The 25,711-nt window shown below is 40.4% G+C and overlaps 1 protein-coding gene across 2 annotated transcripts in view; it reads right to left on the bottom strand.

Annotated features, from left to right (window-relative positions):
• REPS2 (RALBP1 associated Eps domain containing 2) overlaps positions 1–25,711 on the bottom strand; it is a 78,281-nt gene that overhangs the window by 13,899 nt on the left and 38,671 nt on the right. For both annotated transcript variants that reach the window (XR_014563102.1, XM_083734318.1), the window contains exons 13-16: positions 24,610–24,652; positions 22,193–22,329; positions 11,069–11,130; positions 9,973–10,050 (exon numbers count right to left, since the gene is read on the bottom strand). Coding sequence is in view for 1 of the 2 variants with exons in the window: in XM_083734318.1 (XP_083590444.1) it covers positions 9,973–10,050; positions 11,069–11,130; positions 22,193–22,329; positions 24,610–24,652 (320 nt within the window). In the remaining variant the exon portion in view is untranslated. The remainder of the gene's footprint in view (positions 1–9,972; positions 10,051–11,068; positions 11,131–22,192; positions 22,330–24,609; positions 24,653–25,711) is intronic.

Raw genomic sequence — 25,711 nt, 5'->3', positions numbered from 1 at the left:
TTTGTACTCTTATATTTGATTTGTTTTATTTCATCTACAGAAAAGCACTGTTTAACCAGTCTAACATCAACGAAACGAGAGACCGTTTAAAGAGGAGTAGGAATCAATGCAGCTTTTTGCTCCTTCCTTGGGTATGTGGGTTCCAGCACATGAAATGGCTCAGTACCAAATTAAGGGGGAGAGGAGATGAAGAAAGCAGCAGAAGCACCAAATCTGTAGGCCCAAATTTGGGGAGTGGGTGGAGGGTGACATTCAGTCCACGGGGAAGGGCAAGCAGCAGCAGCAGCTACTGTGGCTGGTGGAGCTGCAAAGCTGTCTTGCCCCTCCGTCGAAAGAAGCCACCACCAGTGATGAGCAGGCAGGTCAAAGAGGGTTGTCAGCTGACCACTCCCAAGCAAGGCCTCCCGGAGCATTGTGAGGCTTGGGCTCCCTCCCTATACAATTCAGGGAGCAGCCTCAAACTCTCAGTTATTTTGCCCCTACAGATGACCAGTTTATTGAACATTCATTCTGATTTGCATGCACAAAGCTCACACGTTAGATTACATCCGGCCATTATTGAGCTGTTAAATGACTGTGAGCATTTGCTCTGCATTCTTCCCGATTTGCTCATAGGGTGTTTAGATGGTTTCTCGTTACTTATTCTTTCATCCCACACTTGTCAATGCATTTCCCGGACACTTTCCAAACTGCAAAAAGTCCATATTCTTTTTTTAAAAAAAATGTGGATTGGTTGTGCTAAAGTGAAAGAATCCACTGTTAACTGTACCCGTTGAGAGTTTACCGACGTGGCACTATTCCTTCGGTCTTCTCAATACAACCCTGAGATAAGAAAATGTCATTTGAAACACAATAAGCCTGCTCTTCTTTTCTGGCGGCCTTTATTTGTCTTGCCCTCTCTGATGTTCACATCAGCCTCAGCACAGCGTATCTCTTGTTGGCATCTGTCTGTTTCAGGAGACAATGAAGGAGTGCACCTTTGGGGTTGGAGAGTTACAGCACTTGCTGTGGCTGTAGAGAGTGATACAGGAAATAGATGTTTTGTTGCAGCTGGGGCAGATGAAGGTGCCTGGATGTGCAGTTTTAGATGCACCATTGCTTTTTTTCTCTCTGTGCTCATCCCAGTAGTCATTCCTCCTCTGGTCACTGCTGTGGATACACAACCTGACTGTCTCCAGGTACTGCAGTCTTCTGCAAGGGATTCCCACATGGCGGAGTTGATATTACCAGCCTTCATGTCTCATTTGCAGGGCGTCAACTGTCTATGTACGAACATGATCAGTATATCTAAATCTCTAGAGGCATACCTAGAGTCCCTTGTACCAGCAACACACCGCTGCTATTGCAGCAAGATCAAACACAGGAGAAGTGATGGGGGTGGCACCGATATAACTCCTTGCCAAGGCCACCAGGGACCTGAGGTACACCTCTGATGAAATCTAGATAAATCTAGATTCAGTGGGCACCTTCTATGCCAGCTTTTAAATGCCTGCTGAAAACTTCTCTATTCTGCCAAGAGACAATTAGGAGTATATTCCCCACAATGGTCTACTGATGTTTGTTTTTTAATTCATTTTTGCTTTTTACTTGTTTTTTACTTTTTGTGATTTTATTGGTTTTATGTTTTTAAATTGCTGTAAACTGCTCATATATTTTTATGATACGGCAGTTTATAAATACTTTTATACATCATAAATAGATGAATGAAATCCACACAACCTGTCATTATATTCCTGGCTGCCCAAGTGCTGTATTCATTAGAACCATGATAAACTTCTTCCCCACATAAGAAGAACCCTACTGTATCGGACCAAAGGCTGATCAAGTCCTACAGCCTGTTCCCCAGTGGCCAACCAGGTGTTTCTGGAAAGTCCACAAGATAACATGAAAGCAATTAGCAATTTCCTGATGTTTTCTCCCCAGAACTGGCATTCAGAAGCATACTGCCTTAGTTACTAGAAGATGCATATATAACCTTCATGACTGGTAGACATCAATAGCTTCATTCTCTGCTGGCTTGTCTAATTTCCTTCCAAACACATATAAACTGGTGGCTGGTCACCATATCTTATTGGCAGCAAATCCCATAATTTAACTATGTGCTGTGTGAATAAGTACCTCATAGAGACTGTGTTCACATCAGAAAAAGTATTGTGTGACATGGTCCTAATTTTGTAATATATTAAGAAAAGAGAAAAGTCAACAGTGCGGATGCTAAATATATCTGTAGCTCTAGATCACAGAATTATATAAAACCATTGTTTGTTCCACATTAAAGTCGGACAATAAGATGGTTCTGACAGAGATTGTGATGATTTAAGAACAGGATTAAGATACGTCCACCCATTTCACAATCTGTTAAAGGAACATAGTGTCTAGGTTTCCCTTCTACTTTTTCTTTTTGGCTGCTGCTACATATACAGATATGCTACTACTACTACTGTGAGCTTCCTGTACTCCCAACTGCCTTATTTGCCAAATAAGTATAAAATATATTTTCTCTGGGAAGCTTCAACAACAAGAGCAGGAAGCCAGCTATGCATTCTGCTGTGTGTGTTGTGTGTAAATTCCCAAACTGTAATGGGTGCTAAAGTCCTGTTACATGTGGACTATCAAGATCAGATGCAGAGAATGAGTGCACCAGCTCCATTAAAAAAAGCATCATGCTGATATGTCCCGTATGCATCTGATTAGAGAGAAACAAAGCAGTATGTAACAGCGCTGCACCAACATTGTACAGGCACCACAGCTGTATTCCTTCATGATGCAGAACATGTGAGTCAGCTGTTCATTCAGTGATGAATCCATTGTGCAGTGTAAACTGAATGCATAATCGGCACATTGTGGTTATGTAGTAGTGCAGATACATCCTTAGGGCAGCTCAACACTGTACATTTAAAGCATATTCAATGTACAGTTAAAGCACAAATAAATCTGGGAAGTGTAGTCTGTTAAGGATGCTAGAAATTATATCTCTGTGAAGGGGAAACTACAGGTCCCAGGATTCTTTGGGGGAAATTGTGTGCTTTAAATCCATTAACATACCTTAAATGTCTAGTGCAGGGTTCGGCAACCTTTTTCAGCTGTGGGCCAGTCCACTGTCCCTCAGACCTTGTGGGGGGGCGGACTATATTTTTTTTGGGGGGATGAGCAAATTCCTATTCCCCACAAATAACCCAGAGATGCATTTTAAATAAAAGGACACATTCTATTCATGTAAAAACACGCTGATTCCCGGACCGTCCACAGGCCAGATTGAGAAGGCGATTGGGTCGCATCCGGCTCCTGGGCCTTAGGTTGCCTAACCCTGGCCTAGTGTGAATCTGCCCAGAGATAAATCATGGTACACGTAAAATATGAAAGGATGGCATTGAATTACTACATCCTGTCAGCATAAGGATTTCCACTTCTGCAATGGGACCCACCCCCCGTGTGTGCCCTGCACCCCTCAAACAGATTTCACTTTGCGAGAAATCTTTGTGCCACTGGAACTTTCATATAGCACAGCATTGAGTTTGGCTGATTAACTGAGAACCACCAATAATAGTGTTAAAGAATGCAATGGAGGCAAGTTATCTCACTCAAAATAAAGGTTCAAAAAAGAAGAAGAAAGGAAAATGGGATAAATGGTTCTAAAAAGTTATATTCCCCAGAGTTGCATTAGTTTCTGCCTCCAGATTCTGGCCAAGTTTAACAAGCTAACACTTTGCAGCTGCACACCTAGCACTCCTCCCCCCATTTCTATCTGTCCATCTTATTTGCTTTCAGCTAGTTGTTCGCCTCAGTAGGACTTCTAAAAAGCGCTCAGAACCTACGTAACACTGCTTCCTGAAAAGAACACAGTGTGACATGCAATTTAAAGGGCATCTGAAAGTGTCACTGCACTCATTACATAAAACTGAATAAGATGCTGAATGAAAAATTATAACTGCTCTCCTAATTAAAATACTATTTGAATAGTTGTAAAATATCAATTATTCCATAAATATATTCCACCTATAAGGCAGCAGTACTGTCATCCAACTCATTTCCTGAGATTTCATAGTGAATTGTTCTATTTTTTCTATCTCCATCAAATTCAAGTGTCTCAGTTTAAAGGTCCCTCCTTCTCAATCTCATATTCTAAATGAGACTAGAGTTATGCTACGAGACTTGAGGATGTGTCACACCCCCCCCCCCCGTTACCTTAATCCTGGCTGACACTGAGGAAGCTGTACAAAAAGCAACATAAATATATCACCAGGCAAGGGAGTGGAGTGCTTGCCAGTAGAAAAACAAGCACCAACATTAAAGGATAGCTTTTATGGACTCCTTGCAGTTCTGATATCAAAATAATTGATGAGGCAGCATTTCTTACTGTTTTCTGGCTTTTTCTGTGCCATTGAGATAGGACAGGAACAACAATTAACCTTGGGTTTTTCCTTCTGGGCTAGTACAGTACTATGTGCTACCACAGAATCCAAGGACTGATAGGGACCAGCATCATCACTAAGTATCAGTCTCCAGGCATTAAAATCATATCCACAGTGATTTATTTTTTTTATACCCCCACCAAACCTTTCACAGACTTACATTTCTTAACCTTGATTACACGGGGGTGGGGGTGGGGTGGGGTCTTTTCCAAAGATGCCCAATCAAGTTCATGGAACAACCTAGGAAAAACCAAGTGGCTATTTAGGGGGCGACAAGGAGCACCAGGCTGTGAGGACCCTATTCCATTGTGGGATGCTCAACTCAAGATCTATACTACACTCAAGCTGCATGGAGAGGTCTGGTGCAACGTAAATATATAAATATTCTTTCAAGTAAGAAAATAACCAGGTATGAACATGAGGTTGACAGTCTAACTGGTTGTCATATCCTTAAAGTGCCACCTAGTGGAAACTGTCACAATAGTTCAATAAGAGTGAAACACACACTCACAAGGTCACTTGCTTGGCAAAAGCTGGCAGTTTCAAACATCTACAGGTGAAACACGTGAATTTTGTTAACTCTGGAGCACATGTATGAGAGCATGAACTTAACTGAACTTTCTAGTTACTCTGACACCTTTCTTATCCACCACTATCTGGCAGCTGAAATGAAAATATGTAGATGCACCTGTGTTGTGCTAGGTAAAAAACAAAACAAAAACAGGCTCACAGCACAATAGATTTATGTTCACATGAAGATGAACATCAGATCCAACTTCTAATGTGCTTTACTTGTTCTGCTGCCACTGAGAGCGGCTTTATGAATGAACTAAATTCACCTATGTGGTCACCATGATTGGGCATGGTTTCCCAGTCTGTATGCAGCATAAATCAGCTTGCATGTGTAATGCAAATCCGTAGGAGAATCAAAATGAATTCTGCCCACAACTGAATTTAGTTGTGTACAACCCTAAAGAGCGATTCATATGACCATCTCTTTATGTACACTTTCTTCCTATGACTTTATTTTTCAGAATGGCTACACACATAGGCATGTTTTTCCTAAACAAACATAAAAGAAGGGGAAAAAACCAGTCCATGTATACCATACCCACCATGCATGAAAACTGAGCAATCATCTATTTCTCTGCATATACAGGCAACTCCCCATTTGCGTGGGGTTGCAATCTGGGTCATTGCGTGCATCAGCTGTCATGCGTAAGCCCATCCTGTCCCCTTCCAAAACAGAAAATGACACACATGTCAGCGTTCATGTAGCAATTGGACACACCACTGCATTAAGAATGGTTTATTTTCCCTTTAAAGTGTTGCTAATTTTAGGTCCTTAAATCTGTTTTTCCATCTCTTCCTCAGAAGCAGCTAGACTTTTTCGGTTCAATTTGTGAACCTACTATTTAGCACACTGAAACATCAGATTCTTTTTTGCAGCTTGTTGTAGAAGCTGAAAGTGATAGCACAGAAAGAAAACCTATAGGGATGCAAATGCAACAAGCTGCCAAAATCTTGCTGAGCCAACTGCTTTTGCAGCACTCTGCAATCCTCAAATTTTGATAAGCTGCTCTTTAAAAAAAGAAAAAAGAAGAAGCTGTCTGAGAGTCAGTGATAAGGTTTAGGGCAAAGGAAGTAACATATATAAATCACAAGAGTGCTCAGCGCTTTTAGAAGCAATGAATAGGACCTTGATGGAAATATTACCAATCTTTCATACTCCAGCTTCACAAAACCAGATTAAAGTAAGATAGAAGGCGGTATGTGTACTCTTCTATGGCTGTATTAATAGGTTCCTTGGTGTGGTTTTTTTTGGTGGTTTTTAAAAAATACATATAATACAGAACGAAAGTATTATTATTATTATTTGCAGTACCAGAATTCCTTAGGAAATATTTCATGTATTCAGCCAACAAGCTCTGTAGTACACAGAGCTTCCTCTGCCTTTAAACCTATTTTATCATGCCACTGAGTATTTATGTTATTTTATAGAATAAATAAAATGAAATGCTATCAAGACTTGCACTTTAAATCCGACAGAATTGTACTCAGGTGAGGGAGGATAGCATAAGTAATGCTATATAGCAATTTCTATCATTTCATTAAGGCAATGATTGCAATTAATGTCAAATGTGCTGTTGACTAGAGCAAGCCCACAAATGTTATGGAAGGTAAGCTTCTCTCACACTCTGTAAGGTGCCATGCATACTGACGGCGATATATACAAAATAATACTATATTTTTTTTGTTATTAATTATATATCCATATATTGTTGGACACAGATAAGGGGTAACGGATTTGGCTGTCTGTTGAAGCATTTAAACAGTGCCTGCACCTATGCTCAACCAGTTTATTTGTAAATAAACTTACTTACTGCAAATACCAGAAGCTTCAAGTGAACTCCCTAAAAAGGTAGCTAAAATCAGCTGAGCACTGTGCCCCTCAAACTTTTCACCACTCTGGGAAGTTGGGCTGTACATAACATTACTGTTTTTTCTTATTATCTTGTGTTGTTAGCTGCTTTGGACAGTTTAACAGTTGTTAAGGAAACAACTGTTTTCCCTCTCAATAAACAATAAACAACCATTCCAGCTTGATACATAGACTATTTTCATTCTCTCTCTCTCTCTCTCTCTCTCTCTCTCTCTCTCTCTCTCTCTTTTTCCTGCCTTCCTTTCCCTTCCTTCTCTTTCTCTGTATCTACAGATATACTCATACACACACATGCATGTATATATAGCAGACAAATACAGAATGCAGCTGCACTAGATAAGTGGTGCTTCACACACACACCCCGATGTCCCCAGTCCAGGAGATGACACCTGACTCCTGCTAGCACAACAAATGCTTAAGACATGAATAACTTTGCTAAGCAATCCTCCTTGACACACTACAAACGCCATCTCTGACATCATTACTGACACCCAATACACAATTCATATTTGTGCAGATATAGTACTTTTTCAAAAGGTTTTCTCGTGTGTGCACGCAAGAGAGTGAGAATGCTGTGCATATATATTCTTTGCAGCACAAAAGCCCTCATGTAGCCCTTTTGTAAGAAAAAATAAATGTGAGGCTACAATTTGACCTTTGCAGTAATGTCTTGCCAATATATGAACACTTTCCTTTTCCTTTGAAGGGCATATAAACCCTTTTCATAGCACCAGAATCTATACCCCCTGTGGGTTTTAAAAGAAGAATGATTTCCTATTCTACATGACATAATGTCAGAAATGTTGTGGGTAGATGATGAATAAAGCAGAGCGATGTGAGTACTTTGGGTAGCAAAAATAAACCACTTCCTTAATTGAATGGCAAATATTACAAGGCTATAATATATGTGTATATTCCCCCCCTTCTTTTGCAGGACTCTGAAGTTTCAAGATCTCTAGCATATGTTAGATTTATTCCACCTGAATGTACCAGAGATGCAACTGAAGCTCATACTCCATCAACTCTGCTCAGACTCCACACTACTCAATGGGATACAAATTTAAACCCTGGACATAAGCAGCTCCAATAAAACTATGGGCTAGACCCATACACTTCAGGGAGAGGGAGAATTCAACCTTTGGGACATCCGAATCTTGCCTTTCCATAGATAAATGGTTCATGTTGCACAGAGATGTCACTATCCTTATCAGTTTATTCTTGTCTGTCTTCTTCTTTGTTACCTAGGATTGCCCAATCAGTCTGAGGTGGGAAACTTGTGGTTGTTGTAACCAGTGGCGTAGCGTGGGTTGTCAGCACCTGGGGCAAGGCAAGTAATTTGCGCCCCCTAACCCTAACCCCCAGATGTTGCGCCCGGTGCGGCCGGCCCCCCCTGCACCCACCACGCTACGCCACTGGTTGTAACGGTGGTGACTCAGCAAATCTCTCTCTTACATTGGAGTATTCCTTCTGTCCGGCCTCAGCCTCAGCCTAATTGCCTTCTGTCTCAGGTGCCCCTTTGCCTCAGGCAGTCAAGTCTTTGGCTATGTTGCCCCAAGAAGCCACTGGGGTTTGGGGCTGCTCCATACTTTTGCTCAGGTTTGTTTGACTTTGTGGTGCCTTAACAGGAGTGGATTGCCCTAGCTAGATCTCTTCCTTTGTCTCCTCTTCCCCATTCCCCTGCCTCTTTTCCATTTTGTTGTTTTCTTCACGTTAGGAAGGAACCTCAAAGAGCGAAACCAGTGTAATGTTCTCCAAGTTTCTCTACAGAGCAGTGGTTCTCAAACTTTTTTCTCTGGGCCACACTTTCAGAATAAAAATGTGCTCGTGCCAGACCAATCTTTTACTGATAAGAAATACATTGGAAAACAAAAACAAACAACTCCTAAAAGTGCTTGTTATATAAGCTGTTGGTGCATGAAGGTGAATTTGGGTAGCCTGTGCATAATCTTGAAATAATTAACCATCCCGCCATTCTGTAACATTTATACTTAGCACTTCAAGCTACAAAACCATTTTACATATTGACCACCATTATGAACATTATGTCTATATACATAAACAAACCAACTTATCTGAACCCAAATTGGGACTCAGTGGTTCTTGGTATTTCCCCACAAGTAATCGAACTGAAGAGAGGTACAGCGCAATGGCCCCCATGCTGTGCAACAAGCATCAGATTAAAGATCTCAAATATCATGCCTATATGGTTGCATGAGTTAATGCATTAATAAAATGCAAATAAGGACGCTTGTAAAATTGGTAGCAGCTGATTCATCCATTACAGATTGGCCCTGATATGTGCAAATAATTGCTCATTCAACTGTTCTATTTGTGTGAGCAATCGGCTGCCCAAGAAGCATGTGGGCATGGAGGATGCCAACAGAACCCTTTGATAGCAGGAAAGCTGCCACACAGGATGGTGTCCCAAATCTCTAGCATAACCCACATTTCTCTCAGCCACCTAATCTAAATTTGGAGTCTTTGAAAGAAAATGCTGCTCAACTACTGCATTCATATAAAAAGAGTGTGGTAATTCTTTGTAACCAAGTGATTGGAAGGAAAATATTTATTTATTTTGCACTGGTCTAGAAAACTAGTTACACATACACATACCCCAACCACATAAAATTACATAATGCCAAGATTCTGCTTCTCTTTGAATCTTTTCCATCACCCCACTCCTCTGAAAACAAATCTCTTTCACTTCTAGTTATGTATGTTCTTTTCAGCCAAGGGCCCCATTAAGTAATGTAACCCATATGCTTCTAACAACTCCAGTTGCTCTACTTGAGCAACAGCAAAGTTGAATTACAATCTCCAACTAGTATGTATAATATTTTGACCACTTTAAGGCAGGTTTGTATTGCAAGACATATAAGGTGAGAGAAAGGAATGGTGCTTAACCACAGCCAAAATACCAAGATTATGTATGTAATTTTTTTGTAAAAAAAGATTGAATTATTTGATACAGAATGTTAATCTCTCCCAAACTGCAAGTGTATAGGGAATAAGTGTTTAACAGGCAACAGTGCTTATATTTTTTTAAAGGAGGAATCTTACCGTTGTTAGCGCAATCCGTACCCAAATCAATTCTACGCTTACAATTTAAAGGTGTACCTGTTCTTGAAGCCTGAAGTCTATGTAGTTTGATTTGAGTTGAGCATTTGTTTCAGCATTTGTGCCAGGATGAGAAACCTGCAGCACAGGACAAACTTTTAGTTGTGATATATTAGGTGGCAAGAATGTCCAGAATAATATTAATTACTTAGAGAAAATCTAGCCAACTCTACATCATATGATCCCAGGGTGGTTTATGACACAATAAAAAAAAGTAAAACACTAGAATGAATCCAATTTGCCACAACTTATAAAAACAGGCAAAAATACAACATATCCTTAAGCATCATGGTCACCTCACTTGTGAGTGATGGAATTCTGAATGCAGTTTTAAGGCAGAAAATGGAGCTAAAATGATAAAACTAGAGAACTAGAACTTGCAGATCAAAAATCTACTCCGCAAAGTGAACAACTTGTACTACATTATATCGCATTCAAAAGAACCTGCACAAGTTTATCACTGAGTTGATCTAAATCCTAAACTCCATCCACACTACAAAACAAAATCCGGGTCAAGTAAGCCAAGAAGCTACTCTGAAGCCTGCTGTGATGCCATGCCTGCTTTCTGCAGGGATCAGCTGAACTACTACTTGGTTGTGAGGGTGATCCAACAGGCTTGATATTACCATCTATCATTTGACAGGGGATCACTCCAAGCCTGCTTTCTGGAGGAACAGGCTGTATGACTGAATTCTGTGGCTGCACAGCTGATTCCTGAAGAAAGCAGGTACCGAGTTGCCACCTACTTGGGTGGTGACTCAAAGCCCACTGTCGTTTCCTATGCCCTGCTTCCCAACAAGCTAGCTCCAACACTGACTGTAAGCCTCTCATGCCCAGGCATAATTGGGGATGTACTTTAAGGCTCCTGGTTATTCACTGGCAGCTGTGTCTCTACCTGCCCCACACCTGGCGTCATGTATTCTGTCAGTGTGCAGCAGGCGGGATGGTTTCGGGGAAATGGTCCCAAGGAGGCCCAAATTGAGACCTGTGCCAGGAAACATTGCTCTTTGCCTTTCTGGAGACTCTGCCAATGGCCACTGCTCCTTTTAAAGACAACACTAAGCCCAATATTCTCATGCTGAAGTTTTATACGTACCTGTGTTACAAAAGGCCGAGGCGGTAGAGCAGGTGGTGGCGGTGGTAGCCAACCCGCCCGAACTGTAGAAACAAAAACACAAAACAGAAGGAGATAAACAAATGAATGAACGCAAGCTAGAACTAAACAAATCTATTAGCACTATTTGATTTTCTAAAAACTCAGATCAATTTAAGAAAACACACTTCAAGTGAACCTATCACCACTATCTTCTATGACCTCACAGAGACATCTCTATTCAGAATAAACATGACAAATACCGTCAATGCCGATGCAATTAACAAATTTCAGTGAAAGATACAGAGCTTGGTACATGAGAGTTAAACTCCCCTTGAGTTTTCTGTTCTTTGTCACAAACACTCTTGCCTTTAAAAAGTGAAGCAATATTCTAACATGGACATTAGAGAGCATTCAAAATAAAATGCGATGATGTGAAAAAGTGGAGTTGTACAGAAAACATCTGTGCATGGAATTAGATGTTCTGGCACTTGGATGAGCTAGTTGTAGCTTTTAAATATTTTTGGCAGGAGCTGAAGAGGGAAGAGACCAAACAAGTCAGTTTAGGGCTTTATGGTAACATAATATAATTCAGTCTTCTACTCTGAGCCAGAAATCTGAGATGCTAACACCCATGATGGGACCATCTATTATACTTCCCAATCTGGCTTCAGTTAAATCCATAAACCTTTAGAGGCCAGAACTGCAGAGAAGACGAGGCTTTGTGAAGCAATTATAATGACACATAGATTATACGTACACATGAAGCACGACTGAAGAATCTCTTGATAGTTAACCTTCTAGCAACCCGTTATAACTGCTGATCCTTTTTAGCAAACACAATTTGAAAAGATACTTAGCAACCTCTTTTGTGTTTGTTATTTGGAAATTTAAAATTCTAGCACTAAAGTCACACCACGAGAATGCTATATAGATAAATGCATCCTAAACTATGAATCTTATTGCACATGCATTTTTTTAGGTATATCAAATCTTAACCATGTTCTCATTTTTAAACTTATTTGGGCAGGGATATTTATAAAGCATATGGGAATAATAGAGACTTATGCATTTTAAGATTTATAGGAAAATAGTGAGTGCTGGCCAAGGGTATGTGTAACAAACAAAGAAAAGGAATAAATGAGAATACTGAAGTCTGCTAATGTCTGGTGACATGCTGAAACCCAAACACCAAGGTGGTGAGCTATTAGAATTCAGGTAACGTCAACCATAAAACCCACAAACACATCTGTAGGATGAAAGAAAGTTAAACGGCAGTCATCAAATGTAAGAAAAAACATGTATTATGTTAATGGTATTTCCCCCTCCCCATTTAGCCAGTTTTTATTTTAATTTATCTAAAATATTTATATCTCACTTTTCCACATGTGTGTTTAAGGCCGCTCATGTTTTTGGAGTGAAAAATCATATGAATGTTCAAACTAAAGGTTATGGTGAGAAATGTGTTCTCTGCTTAAGGTTACGGAAAAGAACAGACCAGCTGGATCAGACCAAATGCCCATCCAGTCCAACATCCTTTTCTCACAGCTTGATACCTATGAAAAGCCTGCACACAGGCTTCAATTAATGTATATATAGGAATCATTTTTCTGTTTAGTATTCCCATGGCATTACCTTAATGCTAGAATTTTAAATGTTACAACAACAAACACTAGAATTTAAATGTTGCAACAACAAATGCTAGAATTTTAAATGTTGAAACAACAAGCACAAAAAGGTTACCCAGTTCTGAAAGAGATTTCAGAATGGCATCATTTATTCATTCATTTATTTCATATACCACCCTTTGTCTGTAGATCTCAGGGCAGTTCACAGAATAAAAATACAAGATAAAAACACAAAATGCATAATAAAAACAAAACAAGCCAATAACACCCCCCCCCCCAAACACAATTAAAAGTATGTAAGATGTTAGTCAACCAAAAAGGCCTGGTTGAAGAGGAAGATTTTCACGTGGCACCTAAAGGTGTATCATGAAGGTGCAGATGAACTGCCAAGCGAACTCAATATTTGTTGAAGCTCAAGAGTATCACATCGGCCAGTTTTAAGTACAGTGGTACCTCCAGTTACAAATGCCTCAGGTTACAAATGCTTCAGGTTACAAACTCCCCTAACCTGTAAGAGTTACCTTGAGTTGAGAACTTTGCCCCCAGGATGAAAACGGAAATCGTGTGCTGGCAGCGCAGCAGCAGCAAGAGGTCCCATTAGCGAAAGCACGCCTCTAGTTAAGAACAGTTTCAGGTTAAGAACAGACCTCCAGAACGAATTAAATTCGTAACTAGAGGTACCACTGTACATAAAACATTTAACTTGTTTCTGCAGAACATCAACCTAGTAGGTACAACTTAGAATTTTCCAAGTGCACTATGAGGCAACCCCAGACGTCTCCAGTTAAAATAATCTTAGTCGCTGATTCTTAGGGAAAGGTCTGTGGGTTTAGATTTCAACATTTGGAAGGTGTGTGTGCTACAAAGTTTGGATTGCTTTTCATATGAAAAGAGGCATTTTTGTAGCATTTCCAGCTTGAGAGACCGACATAACCATGCAATTAGCAATTGGATGGATAGCTTCTTAATAGTAAATAACTTGCTTACTTATCCCAATGAAAGTATCAAATGTGACTGCCCTAATTCAGGGTTTCTTGTATAAGATTTTAAAATTAAATTGATGGCTATGCAAGAAAGTAGATTTGCCCCTGGATTTCACTTCTGTGTTTCTTGTATCCCTTAAAGTGCATCTTTAGACCTCTACTAAATAGTTCCTCCCCCCCCCCCATAGAGTTGCAAGGGTTGTACATATTTGGGAATGACTGTTTTCACATTTTAATCTTTCCTCTATAGGAAAGTCTTTCCAATAATTCTCCTGATAACAATTCCCCACTGATAAAACCATTTTCTTACACATCACCACCCTTCTCTGCATGCAGGTGGAACTGACAGACACTAAGGAAAGCCTTTTAAATTTCACTGCCAGCCTGATGTCGGTGGTGACGTTTATTTCTTTCAAAAGGTTGTGTGTGTGTGTGTGTGTGTGTGTGTGTTCCTCCTCATGCATGCTGAGGATTCCACAGATTAGTACTTTTATTAATACTTGTTTTATCTTTTGATGTTGCCTTTTATTTTGTATTGTGTATATTTTACAATTGTTAGTTGCTTTGAGATATTTTCTGCAGAAAGTGGAGGATAAATACAATAAATAATAATGCAGGGTACAGGACAGTAGCCCCCCCCCCCCCAGGGACTTCTCTCCAGAGGATATCTGCCAGATATCTGCGCAGGCCTAGCCCAGGTGCATGTTGCCAGGACAGAAGTGTGTGACCCTAATCATCATGTGAACCTTCTTCACATATGTAATGTATGAAAGGGTCATATGTGCATCAGATATTCATTACAGACACCATGGGAAAACAGGCGTGATCAGCCTTCTCTTTGTAGCACCCTTGTATTGTCAACTGGGAAAATTATTTGTTTATTAAATTTGTATCCCACCCTTTCTCCCAAAGGAGCCCGGGGTGGTAAACACAATAGTGATAAAACAAAAATAAAAATAAAGAACAATTTAAGGACATACATAAAGCACTTAAAAACCATTAAAAACGTGCGGCCACTGATCACATAACACGGCACAATGATCAGAGCTGTGGAGAATGTCAAAAGAGCTCAGTAGGGGAAGCAGCATCACTATGGTCTCCTCTTACTTTATCACAGAAACAACATTGTATTGGGTATACATTGGGTATACATATAGTTGTGGGTTATACCTGTATTTGGCTGATGATTGGGAAGAAATAGGTGTGCTAAGAAAAAAAATCCAGTGTATATTGTGCACATAGCTGGAGGTGAAAGGTAACTCTTTAAACAGCAACATAGAAACCCTGCCAATCTTGAATTAGCCAATCCCCAAGTTCTTCTAGGTTGCATAAAGAGTGGAGTAGCAGAATATTTGATTAAAATAATAAAACTGGGTTCTAGTCCTGGAAAAGTTGGAGGCTACAGCATATGCAACCTGGGTATATATTGCAGTCATGTCATGTTATCCTTACAGCAAAACAAAATGTATCACACATCAGGTATCTCTTACACAGAGTTTCCAGAGTAGACTTGAGTCCATGGAAATGTAAGTAATAATGATATGTGTTAAATCTTTAGGCGACACAAGATTATTTCTTGCAAAACAGACATTCCTGCGCTGGAATTCAAAAAGCCCATGTGTAGGGGAACATTTGGTCCTCCAGATGTTGCTGAACTACAACTCCCATCATCCCTGGCCATTATCCCACAGTTGCTGGGACTGATAGGAGTAACCACGAGTGTGTGTTAAGTCTGTGTTCATAAAATGCATATAGGTATATAGGTCAGGAAGTTCCCCAGATCTTCCCAGTGTGCATATATAGACTGAAAGTGAAGCAACATCACAAATGAATCCATCATGTTGCAATCTAAAAACAGGTTTCATAATCAGTCCTGCATTCTTTCAGTGAAGGTGCTCTGAAATGCATTTAGCAGCACCTAAATGAGAAACTAGTTACTTCGAACTATGTGTTGCCAATAATCCATAGTTTTTCTTTATATCTTGAAATTAATTTCTACTGAAAACTTCATTTTTAACCACAACAGGATTACAAAAAGTCTTCATTTGCTGTCCTTTTATTAAACTTGCTGTAAAGCCATTGCAAATATTTATTGTGTGTTCATGTCCTGACCCGTAACACTGCCATCTGTGGGGTCAGGTAAATCCCCAAGGAGAAATAGCAAATTGTATTAAAAGGAAATAATAAACTGGGGATTCTTCCAAGCAAGGGTTTCATGTGCAGTATCTTTTCAGCACTGCCAAAGGTACAGAAAGCAGTTCATTTCAGAACATTAAGTTGTTTCTCTCACAACAGGATATATATATATATATATATATATATATATATATATATATATGCGCTACATCTTGTTCAGCTTAGGAAAAAATTGCTGTATCTGGGCATTCGGCATTCTAGGCAAGCAAAATGCTCAGACCAGGCATGTTTGACCCAGTTTCCTGCTTTTTTTTTAATCCTAAAATTCTAACTTAAGCTATTCATGAAATATTCATAAAATCCTGCTGTTTCAGAATATCTCTGACCTGTTTGAAAGTAGTATGCTTATGTGAGCACTATTCCCAGGCACAATCCAGAGTTCTTAGAACAGAGCATCAGCAAAAATCTCTTCCGAAGCAGGAGAGCAATGTATGTGTGTGTGTGTGTCTCAGAGAGAAAGAAAGAAAATATGCACATGCATGTGAATGTATTTCTATATATTATAATATATATGTAGTAGACAGGCAAGTATAGTGGCATGCTGGATTTGTCACTGTTGGGTTCTGCTTGTTAGAGACAGTAATGGCATGTGTGCATGCATTTAGGAACTGAACTCATTCTCAACTGAATAAAATCTGAAAGTCAAACTCTAAAAATATTCAGAACAGAGACTATGGCTTTCAATTTTTATGCAAATGAAAATACATCCCAAACAATGCAGATTGTATATTTTGTTTTATGGAGAAACTTCTGTATTAGAAATCTTGCTTATTTATGCTCACTGGGGCCACTTCCATGTGGATATCAAAGACGGGTATGTAATCCAGCAGCTTAAGTTCCACAAAAAAGATGTAATAAGCATAACAGACATTTCTGTTTCTATGAGAAATGCCTTGGAAGTAGGTGGACATCTTGAAGCATGCTAAATTTCTGGAAATGCTTGCTACATTTTTATGTAACTTTAGGGCTCTGTAGTCTAAGTGCAGTTAGCAATAAAAATTCCACAGTGAAGTATATAATCATCTTAAGTCCAAAGTGCTTTATATAAAGAACAGGAGGAGGATAAGGGTCAAAAATGGAAAGAGCAATGGCGCAACACACCTGCAGCTGGTGCTAGAAAGTACTAATTCATAATTTCTATAAACAAGTTAAGATCTTCCTTTGATCTTACATAAATGCACACACTTAGAAACAATTCAGTTCAGCACTACACACAGAGAGAAGAGAGAACATCACAGCACATCCTGCCAATATAATCTAAACCCCATGGCCTTCATATCAAGATTGTGGAAAATAGATATTCAACAACAACCCAGAAATTGAGTCTGTTTTTTAAAATTATTATTTTTTGCATTTGGGGCTGTGAAGATCTCCAGGGGATTCCCTTAAAGGGACATGACTGCCCCTTTAAGAAGTTCCCAATGCAACTCTACAGGGCAACTCAGTTAGCACAGCCCATGACAGGGAGCCACTGTTATCACCAAGGCCTAATGAAGAGCTCTTGGAGATCATGGGCTTCAATAGCCCTGAGAGGAGAAAGACTGGCTTGCTGGAGAAGGAAAGAGAGAGCCAGAGACCCAAGGAATCTCCATCTCTTGGCTTCTTCCCCTGGCAGCAGGGAGGTACAGGGGGCACTGATAAGAGGCTTCCCTTACCACTGCAAGCTGGGGAGAGGATACTGTGAGACTGGGATACTGTGTGACCTTAGAATGCCCTAAGAAAATGCCAGCATAACTGCTGGAGCTACCATTATTCAAATATAATAATAATAATAAGAAGAATAAGAATAATTTATTTATACCCAACAAAAGATTAAAAATACATTAAAACATCAGTCATTTAAAACTTCCCTAAACAGGGCTGCCTTCAGATGTCTTCTAAACATCAGATAGTTGTTTATTTCTCGACATCTCATGGGAAGGTGTTCTACAGGGCGAGTGCCACTACTGAGAAGGCCCTCTGGCTGGTTCCCTGTAACTTCGCTTCTCGCAGTGAGGGAACCACCAGATGGCCCTCGGCGCTGGGCCTCAATGTACAGGCTGAATGATGGGGGCCGCGACTATTTAGGGCTTTAAAGGTCAGCACCAACACTTTCAATTGTGCTCAGAAATGTATGGGGAGACATTGTGAGAAAGCCAAAGAGTATTGGGAGATGATATACTCAGAATTAAAGAAGATGCTAAGGGGCTCATTTCCCAAGAAACCAGAGATGTTCTTACTGAGTGTAGTAGAGGGGGGAAATACCCAAGAAAGTACTTAGCCTTTTCCTTTATGCAATAACAGCAGTGAGAATAATTTATGCCCCAAAGTGGAAGGACAAAAATAGATTGGCAGAATAAGCTAATAGAATACGCGGAGCTAGCAATGTTGACTGAAAAGATAACAAATCAGGATGAGTCTAATATAAAAGAAGCGTGGGAATACTTTTGCGAATATTTAAAGAAATATAACAATCAGATACGTGTAATTACAAACTCCTTAATACTTGCTTAAATCGGGTCAATTTGAAAGGACACAATCTTTGCTAAAATTCTAGTATGCCAAGATTATCACTGAGGTACCCTTTCAATTTTGAATTACCCCTTCTGATTGGAAAAAAACCTTGCAAGGCAAAATATTTTGCTTCTCTTTCATCAATGCCAGTCTATAAGTAAGTTCCTGTATACTACTGTTTAAAGTTCTGCTTAACTATTTTCTTCAAGCTTCCAGCTCCAAATACATAGCTTGTGACTGTGTTAAAAATTAATTACCTAGCTCCAGATTCTGAAGCAGGAGTGTACAGCTCTACTCATTTATTCAGGACTTGTACAAGTTTTTCAGGGGGGGAAGTGCCCTTTCATTCACAGCCTGCTGTCATAGAGCAACTTGAATAGAATAGTACATTTAACATGAATGGGAATTCATGATTTACAGGTGGAAGCTTTGTGTGACTTTTCTCTGTAATTATAGAAGGCTAAGGAAAAACCCCAGATGCCTACTCAGTTCCTATTTCACATGCATTTGTGGGTTTTCTGAATAATACAACCCTAAATGCAGAGCTATATGACAGAAGACTACATGGCAATGTGTATAGGATCTAAATGCTCTGATTCTGCTTATATTTTACATATCCCATTTAATTTATGTGGCTTCATCAGAGTTTGATGAAGACTTAAATTATATTAAGCATGCATAGCCGGCAGAAGATTGTACCAGTGTCTTAAATTTAAGCAATACCTTAAGTGTTCTGTGGGTGGGCTTTGTTGGTTTTTATCCAGCCATATAAAACTTGAAAGACTAGTCTGAGTTGCCACCTTTCTTAATTTAATGTACTGATCAGACTATTAAACACAGCATGATTAAAAGGAACACAGCATAGGAAATGCAGCATGAGGCAAATTGCTGGCACACACCAGCTCTTCTGTTAAGAAATTAAGCAGCCATTTGCACAGTCTGTAGCAGAAGGAGCAGTACAAAGCTGGCCAGGTGGAAGAAGTCCTGGAACCCGAAATGTTCAGTATGCAAAGCAGAGACACAGAAGGCAGCATGATGAATTGTTGAGAGATGCTTTTTGGGTCACTGCATCATAATGAAAACATATCACAGTGCTGTGGTCTCCATTATTACCAAAGATAGTTGGATGTGTGTGTATCTATAAAACTATATATGCAAACATATAAATACACACATCAAACCTTTTGGATCATTTAGTCCAACCCCCTGCAATGAAGGAATCTTTCACTCAACATGGGGCTCAAACCCACAACCCTGAGAGTCTCACGCTCTACTGGCTGAGTTATCCCTTAGGCAATATTTGTACGTATGTATAAGAAGAGACATACATTTAATAAACTAATAAATAAATCTCCATCAATGGATAGTGTCAGGGGTTCAGGAGCAGAGGCACAGGAGTGGGCGGAGATGGAGAGCGAGGAGGAGGAATCCGAGGGGGGTGGAGGCAGTGACAGCGGTCAGAGGGATTCCACAAGCCTCTCCAGCGAATCGGAAGATTCACAGAAGGGAGCGCCGATGGCCAGGGCAAGGGGGGTGCCAAGGGGGAAACCCCAGAAGGAAGGGGCCAGAGGGGACTCCCAGAGCAGCAGTTGGAAATCAGGACCAGCTTCCCCACCAGAGCGCAGTGGGGGGGAGGAGTCCCAGGAATCGGGACCAGTGTTCTCACTACCAGCGAGAGGAGATGAGTCAGGATTGACCACGCCTCCATCGGAGAGCGGGGAAACGGTCAGGAGGAAGGTTACCGGCTGGGCGCGCGCGCCAAGTTCAAATGTACAGGCGAGCGGCACAGCAGGTAGCCCGGATAGGGAGCCAGGTCCTAAAGCCCGCCGGAAGGAGGGGCAAGACTCAGGGGGGTCAGCGTCAGAAGAGTCCAGAAAGGAGGAAACCCCAGGGGGCAGGAGGACCCAGAGGAGGAAATAACAACGGAAGAGGTGGAGTAGGGCTAGGATCTTAAACTGGTGCGGAAGGGGTGATGAGTCAGACGGGACTTCGCCGATCTAAGGTTAAGACGTAGGGCTGCACGCTCTGGCGTTGGAATGGAAACCAAACTTCAATAAAGACTTTTGTACATTACATCAACCTGGCGTTGGTCCTCTGTGAGCTGGGACCTAGAGGCAGCCCTGACAGATAGTAAGCAAACAATGAAAAAGAACCCCTCCGAAACAAAAATTGTATGATTGGTTTCTCAGATGATTACAAATGGACAAAATCTCCATACGATGGAGGCACAGATTTTTTTCCTAGCCAAAGTCACCACCAACTTTGCAAAATGATGGCACTGCTGAGGTGAGAGCAAGCTTAAAGACATAAATGACGACAGTTTTGCCAGGCATCTAAAGTGGCAGCTTTGGCTTCACCTGAAGTTTGACAGTCATTTGAAAAAATGTTTAATTTAAAAAACCCAAGCAGCTACCATGTGCTGTTTTCCAAGAGGAATATGCAAATAGCTAAGTAGTAATATATTAAACTTGGTCCATAAGCTACAGAATTTGCTTTATTTTTAACATAAAACTATCCTATTAGTTTTGAACCAAAGGAAGAGTCCATCTTACTCATGAGCTTTAAACTGTTCTAACATGCAGTTGCGTTTTCTTAAGCCATATCTGGCATTGCACAACTGTCATATATAGTATTGCAGCCTATCAATTATCTGATAAATATATGCAAAAACCTGGGGTGTATCAAACACCAGTAAAACCATAATATTTGGCTAGCATGCTGCATATAATCCAGGAGGAGGAAATTTGACAAACTTGTCTGTTTACTAGAAGTTCTCTGGAAGCATTGGACATTTCAGAGCAAGGTTATATACAGGAATGCACTGTTCAACCAGTAAACATGAAGGCCTAAAGACTGGTTCACCAATGCAAGTAAATGGCTTCATTTCCCATTTTTTGTAAACTGCTTTGAGGGTTTTTACAATCAAGCAGTTTATAACTTTTATAAACTTTTATATATCCATCCCTGACAGATGACTCCTCACCTGAGAAAAATCTGTCTTAGGGTGATTTAGAGCCCACAGAAGCTCAGGAATGGCTCACAACAACAGTCAATGAAGAAAAAGGGGGGCCTTTGGGTGAGACTGGCAGGCATACCACCCCCCAGAAAGGAAGCTCAGCTTCTGAAGCAGAGACAGAACCACCCCTGAAATCCCAGGAATGATGGCACCTCAAGAGGCAGACCAAGACCCGCACAGTCAAGTAGAATGCTTGAGTGCAGAAGAAAACTCCTTGTAAGCTGTGACTTAGGACTCTTCCTTATGAGAAGGATTCTCTGTAGAAACGTCTAGGGGGCTGCAGATCTGCTGCTGGAACAACATCTTGCTGCTAGCCCTGGGTCTTGTATCTGATCTTGGCCTTGGCTTACCTGCACCTTGGAATGCCCCTCGACTTGCCTCTCGCCTGAGCCCTTGTTGGAACCTCTGGTTGCCTGGAATTGGACTTTGGGCTGCCTGTTGCTGCTGTCTATGCCCACAACAGCCTTGGTTGTTTGGAAGATCCCCTGGGACACGACTGGGCAGGACACATTTCCTCATGACTCCCGGAAGAAGAGTAAGTCCAGCAACTCAGCTGAGTGGCACTTTCAACTCGCACTGACAGTGAGTGAAAAGGAAGTTCTATCTGTGCCGACCCATTGAATATTCAAATTGTCATCTGATATTGCAACATCAAGAAATGAAGGTGCATACGTGAAGCAGCTGTAAGTGCCTGTGCAAATAACTGGGAAATTGTTTGGCATGTAACTACTACAATTGCCTTTAAAGCCTATCACAGTATTAACAACCATTAACCAGCAGAGGCCATATATAAAGGGTTGCGAAACTTTACCTTGTGTGTTTTGCTGGAACATCCTATTGAGATCTAAGGAGGATGCTCTGGAATGTGATTTCTGTGGCCTTGGTGGAGGAGTTGGTGGTTCTCCCCCCTTTTTCATCGCATCTTCTATAGATGTGCTTGAATAAGATCTTGGGTAAAAAAAGACAAGATTAAAAGGGGAAAGCTACTGGGGTTTTTATGCCTACTGCAAAAGTTGTAAAAAACAAACACTGGAAGAATGTATTCATTAAATATGACATACCCCCTGACTTTATGTTTAGGGACGGTGCTTTACAGCCACATGGTGGAGCCAGACTGAGTCCACTCCACAATAATATTTAATGTGAACTGTGTGTGTCATACAGTCAGAATTCTGATTCGTATTAGGCATTATTGTGGTGTCAGTGGAAAGGATGTAATTACCTACCATGTGAAACTTCTCTACCAAATGAGGATTGTAACACCTCCTTCAAACACACATAAGTCATAGTACTGTGCCAGGATGTTCTTTGGGTAGAACTAGGATAAGCTGCCTCATAGTTATCTGATGACTTGGCTCCTCGCCTTTAGCTATTATCGGCAGAAATCACACTTAAATGCACTTTATTTAAGGATGATATATGGTAAACCTATATATGGATGGAAATGTGTACATAAAACATCGGAAACAGGTCATTCCAAGGATTACATACTGAAGGCTTTTGAATATGGTACAGGCAGGTGTACACAACACATATAGTGTGTGCAATTCTTTATAGTAGGGAGTCTTACGTATAACTGACATTCTAAATACTGTGGCTTTTAGAGATGGGTAGTTTTTGAAAACTCCTTAGTTGTATATATTACATTGCGAGACCAAGGCATGGAATGCTGCAGAGCTAGACCTTTTTGATTTTAACCTAAGGGCCACATTCCCTCATGAACAAACTTCTGGGGCCTTATTCCTAGGCTGGACCAGACGCAAAAAGTGAGGAGCAACTGTTGTGACTCTTATCTTTGTACAACAGGCCCATGCAAGGGGGTGGGGGAGCAACTGGGTGCCCTTGCCCTGGGCCTCGGAGGCCGAAGCAAAAAAATTAGGGACAGGCTGGGGGTTTTGTTTGAGTTTATTATTTATTAAATTTGTATACCACCCTACACACAGGTCTCAGGGCGGTTCACAAGATAAAATCACAATATATAAACACAAAATACATTAATCAAAATAACCCCCAAAGCACATTTTAAAAGGGCAATAAAATTATAACTTTATTCCAACAAGACTCTTGTCCCAGGCCTCTGATAAGCTCTGCACAAGCCTGATAGGCTACACTGAAGCTCTGCAAGTATCAAAGGTTTCTACACTACCTCTACCTACACGCAAGTATCATCCATTCAGGCAAATAACAGAAATCACAGTTAAGAATGTAACAGCCTGTTGGATTAGGCCAAAGTTCTATCTACTCCAGCAAAAGGTCCTCACAGTGGCCAACCACTGCAAGCAGAACCTGAGCACAACAACGATCTCTCATCCACATGCACATTGGGCAACTTTCCTAGCAACTGAGTGGTTGCAAATGAGGCACAGGGAAGTCTTGGGGATGTGCAGAACTCTACACATAGGTCTTTGGATCTAAGCCAATAACTGTTTTCAGTGCTGACTAGAATATAGTTGATGTTTGTTACCGTTTCATTAAAAATGGAAACAAAACACTAAGATCATTATGAATTTTCATGAGGGTTCTTAAACACTGCAGAGTTACACATGCTTAAACTTCTGTTTTAGGCATGCCTAAATCTGAGTTTTGGCCACATGACCTGGAAGCTGTACGCCGGCTCCCTCGGCCAATAAAGCGAGATGAGAGCCGCAACCCCAGAGTCGGTCACAACTGCACCTAATGGTCAGGGGTCCCTTTACCTTTAAATCTGAGTTAGATTTAGGCATCATTGTGAGCCTTTACCCAACCAATTATATTTACATCTACTTTGCTCAATTCAAACCATTTCACTTCATCTAGAGAAATTCCCCTACCTGTAGCTGTCTTTTTCACTGCCAAGGGATTCAGATGGATTTCCTGAACGTTTTCTAACAAGAATTTCCATTATTTTGTTCTGCACGATTAAAAAATCCATCTCTTGAATTTTAGTTCACTCTCCCATCATATGCGAATAGTTTATATATATTATGCGATTAAGCATACAAATGCACTAGCTATCACTTGTAGTTCTTACTTTTACCCTGCCCAGAATTGCTAACTGGTTAATGATTCATAGCAAGCAAGCCTCCATTTTTTTTATATAATGATGGGGTTTTTTCTTTGCAAGAGGGGAGGGGAAATCAAGTTATTTTCACACCTGGATGCATAGACTGCGAACCTGTAAAAGGTAGCAGGCAAAAACAGGTGCACACAGAAAGAAATGAATTATTCTTTGTCATTGCCTTTGCTTACCTGGATCTTGGTCTTGCTTTAAGTGTGTTAGATTCCTGAGCAACTGTAACAAAGGATCACTTGTTAGGAATATTTTCAGGAAGTCAGACCGCCTAATTATCAGTGATGCTTCAAGATGAATCACTGTAAACATGTGCTGCCTATGAACAGCACTACTGAGCACTTGAATATAAGGATCTCACATTTTAAAAAAATCCTTGACTGTATTCTGAGGTCTGAACAAACAGACTGCATTTGAACAATCACCTCTCAGTGTATTAAGATGAGATATAAACAAGCTTTGTGCTCCCGCATGTGAGCTAAGAAACAAGAAGGGAAGATTTTGGTTAATCCAAACTGGAAACCTCTGGTTACTGACTTCCAAACAAGCCAAGTTACTAAGCCATGGTAAAAAGTTGGCTTGCTAACCTGACTTGTTTGGAAGTCAGTAACCTTAGGTTCCCTGGTTCAGACATAATGAGAAACTATACACTATTTATTTAGCAAAATGTATATACCACTTACTGGACAGAAAACCTGTTTGTTTGTTTGTTTGTTTGTTTGTTTGTTTGTTTGTTTGTTTGTTTGCCACCCATCTGACTGGGTTTTCCCAGCCACTCTGAATGGACAGCTTGTTCCTGGCCCAATAAAACCATCATTTATTGAACTAAGATTTTTTTATCTGCACTGGGCCATTAGCAGTATGACATGTGAACCTCTCATGCTATAGCAATAATATACAAATTGGCCTATGCAGCTACATTCTATACATAATTATACTGCTGCACCTGTTACAAGTTTTCATTGTATAACTACATAAAATTGCAGCCATGAGAGGAGAACTCTAAGATGGTTCAATTGGCCATGACAAGCAATGATCTATTGATTGTTCGAAAAACAAAGAACATAGAAAACTTACAGAACAGGAAGATACCTAAGATATACCGTACTATTTCTTCCTGAGATACTAACTTTTTATATATAGAGTGGTTTGGTTTTAACATGCAGGACCATTCAGACATATACATCTGCTTTCAAGTGGTACATTTTTTGGTATGTTTATATGAACTATAGTATAGTTCAGGCAGTATTATACTAAATGAAAGTGACAGTCAATAAAGTT

The sequence above is a fragment of the Podarcis gaigeae genome (genome assembly GCF_964106915.1).
Source record: "Podarcis gaigeae genome assembly, chromosome: 4".
Taxonomy (NCBI): domain Eukaryota; kingdom Metazoa; phylum Chordata; class Lepidosauria; order Squamata; family Lacertidae; genus Podarcis; species Podarcis gaigeae.
The sequence above is the reverse complement of the archived record's forward strand: the minus strand, read 5'-3'. Positions and strand labels throughout refer to the sequence as shown.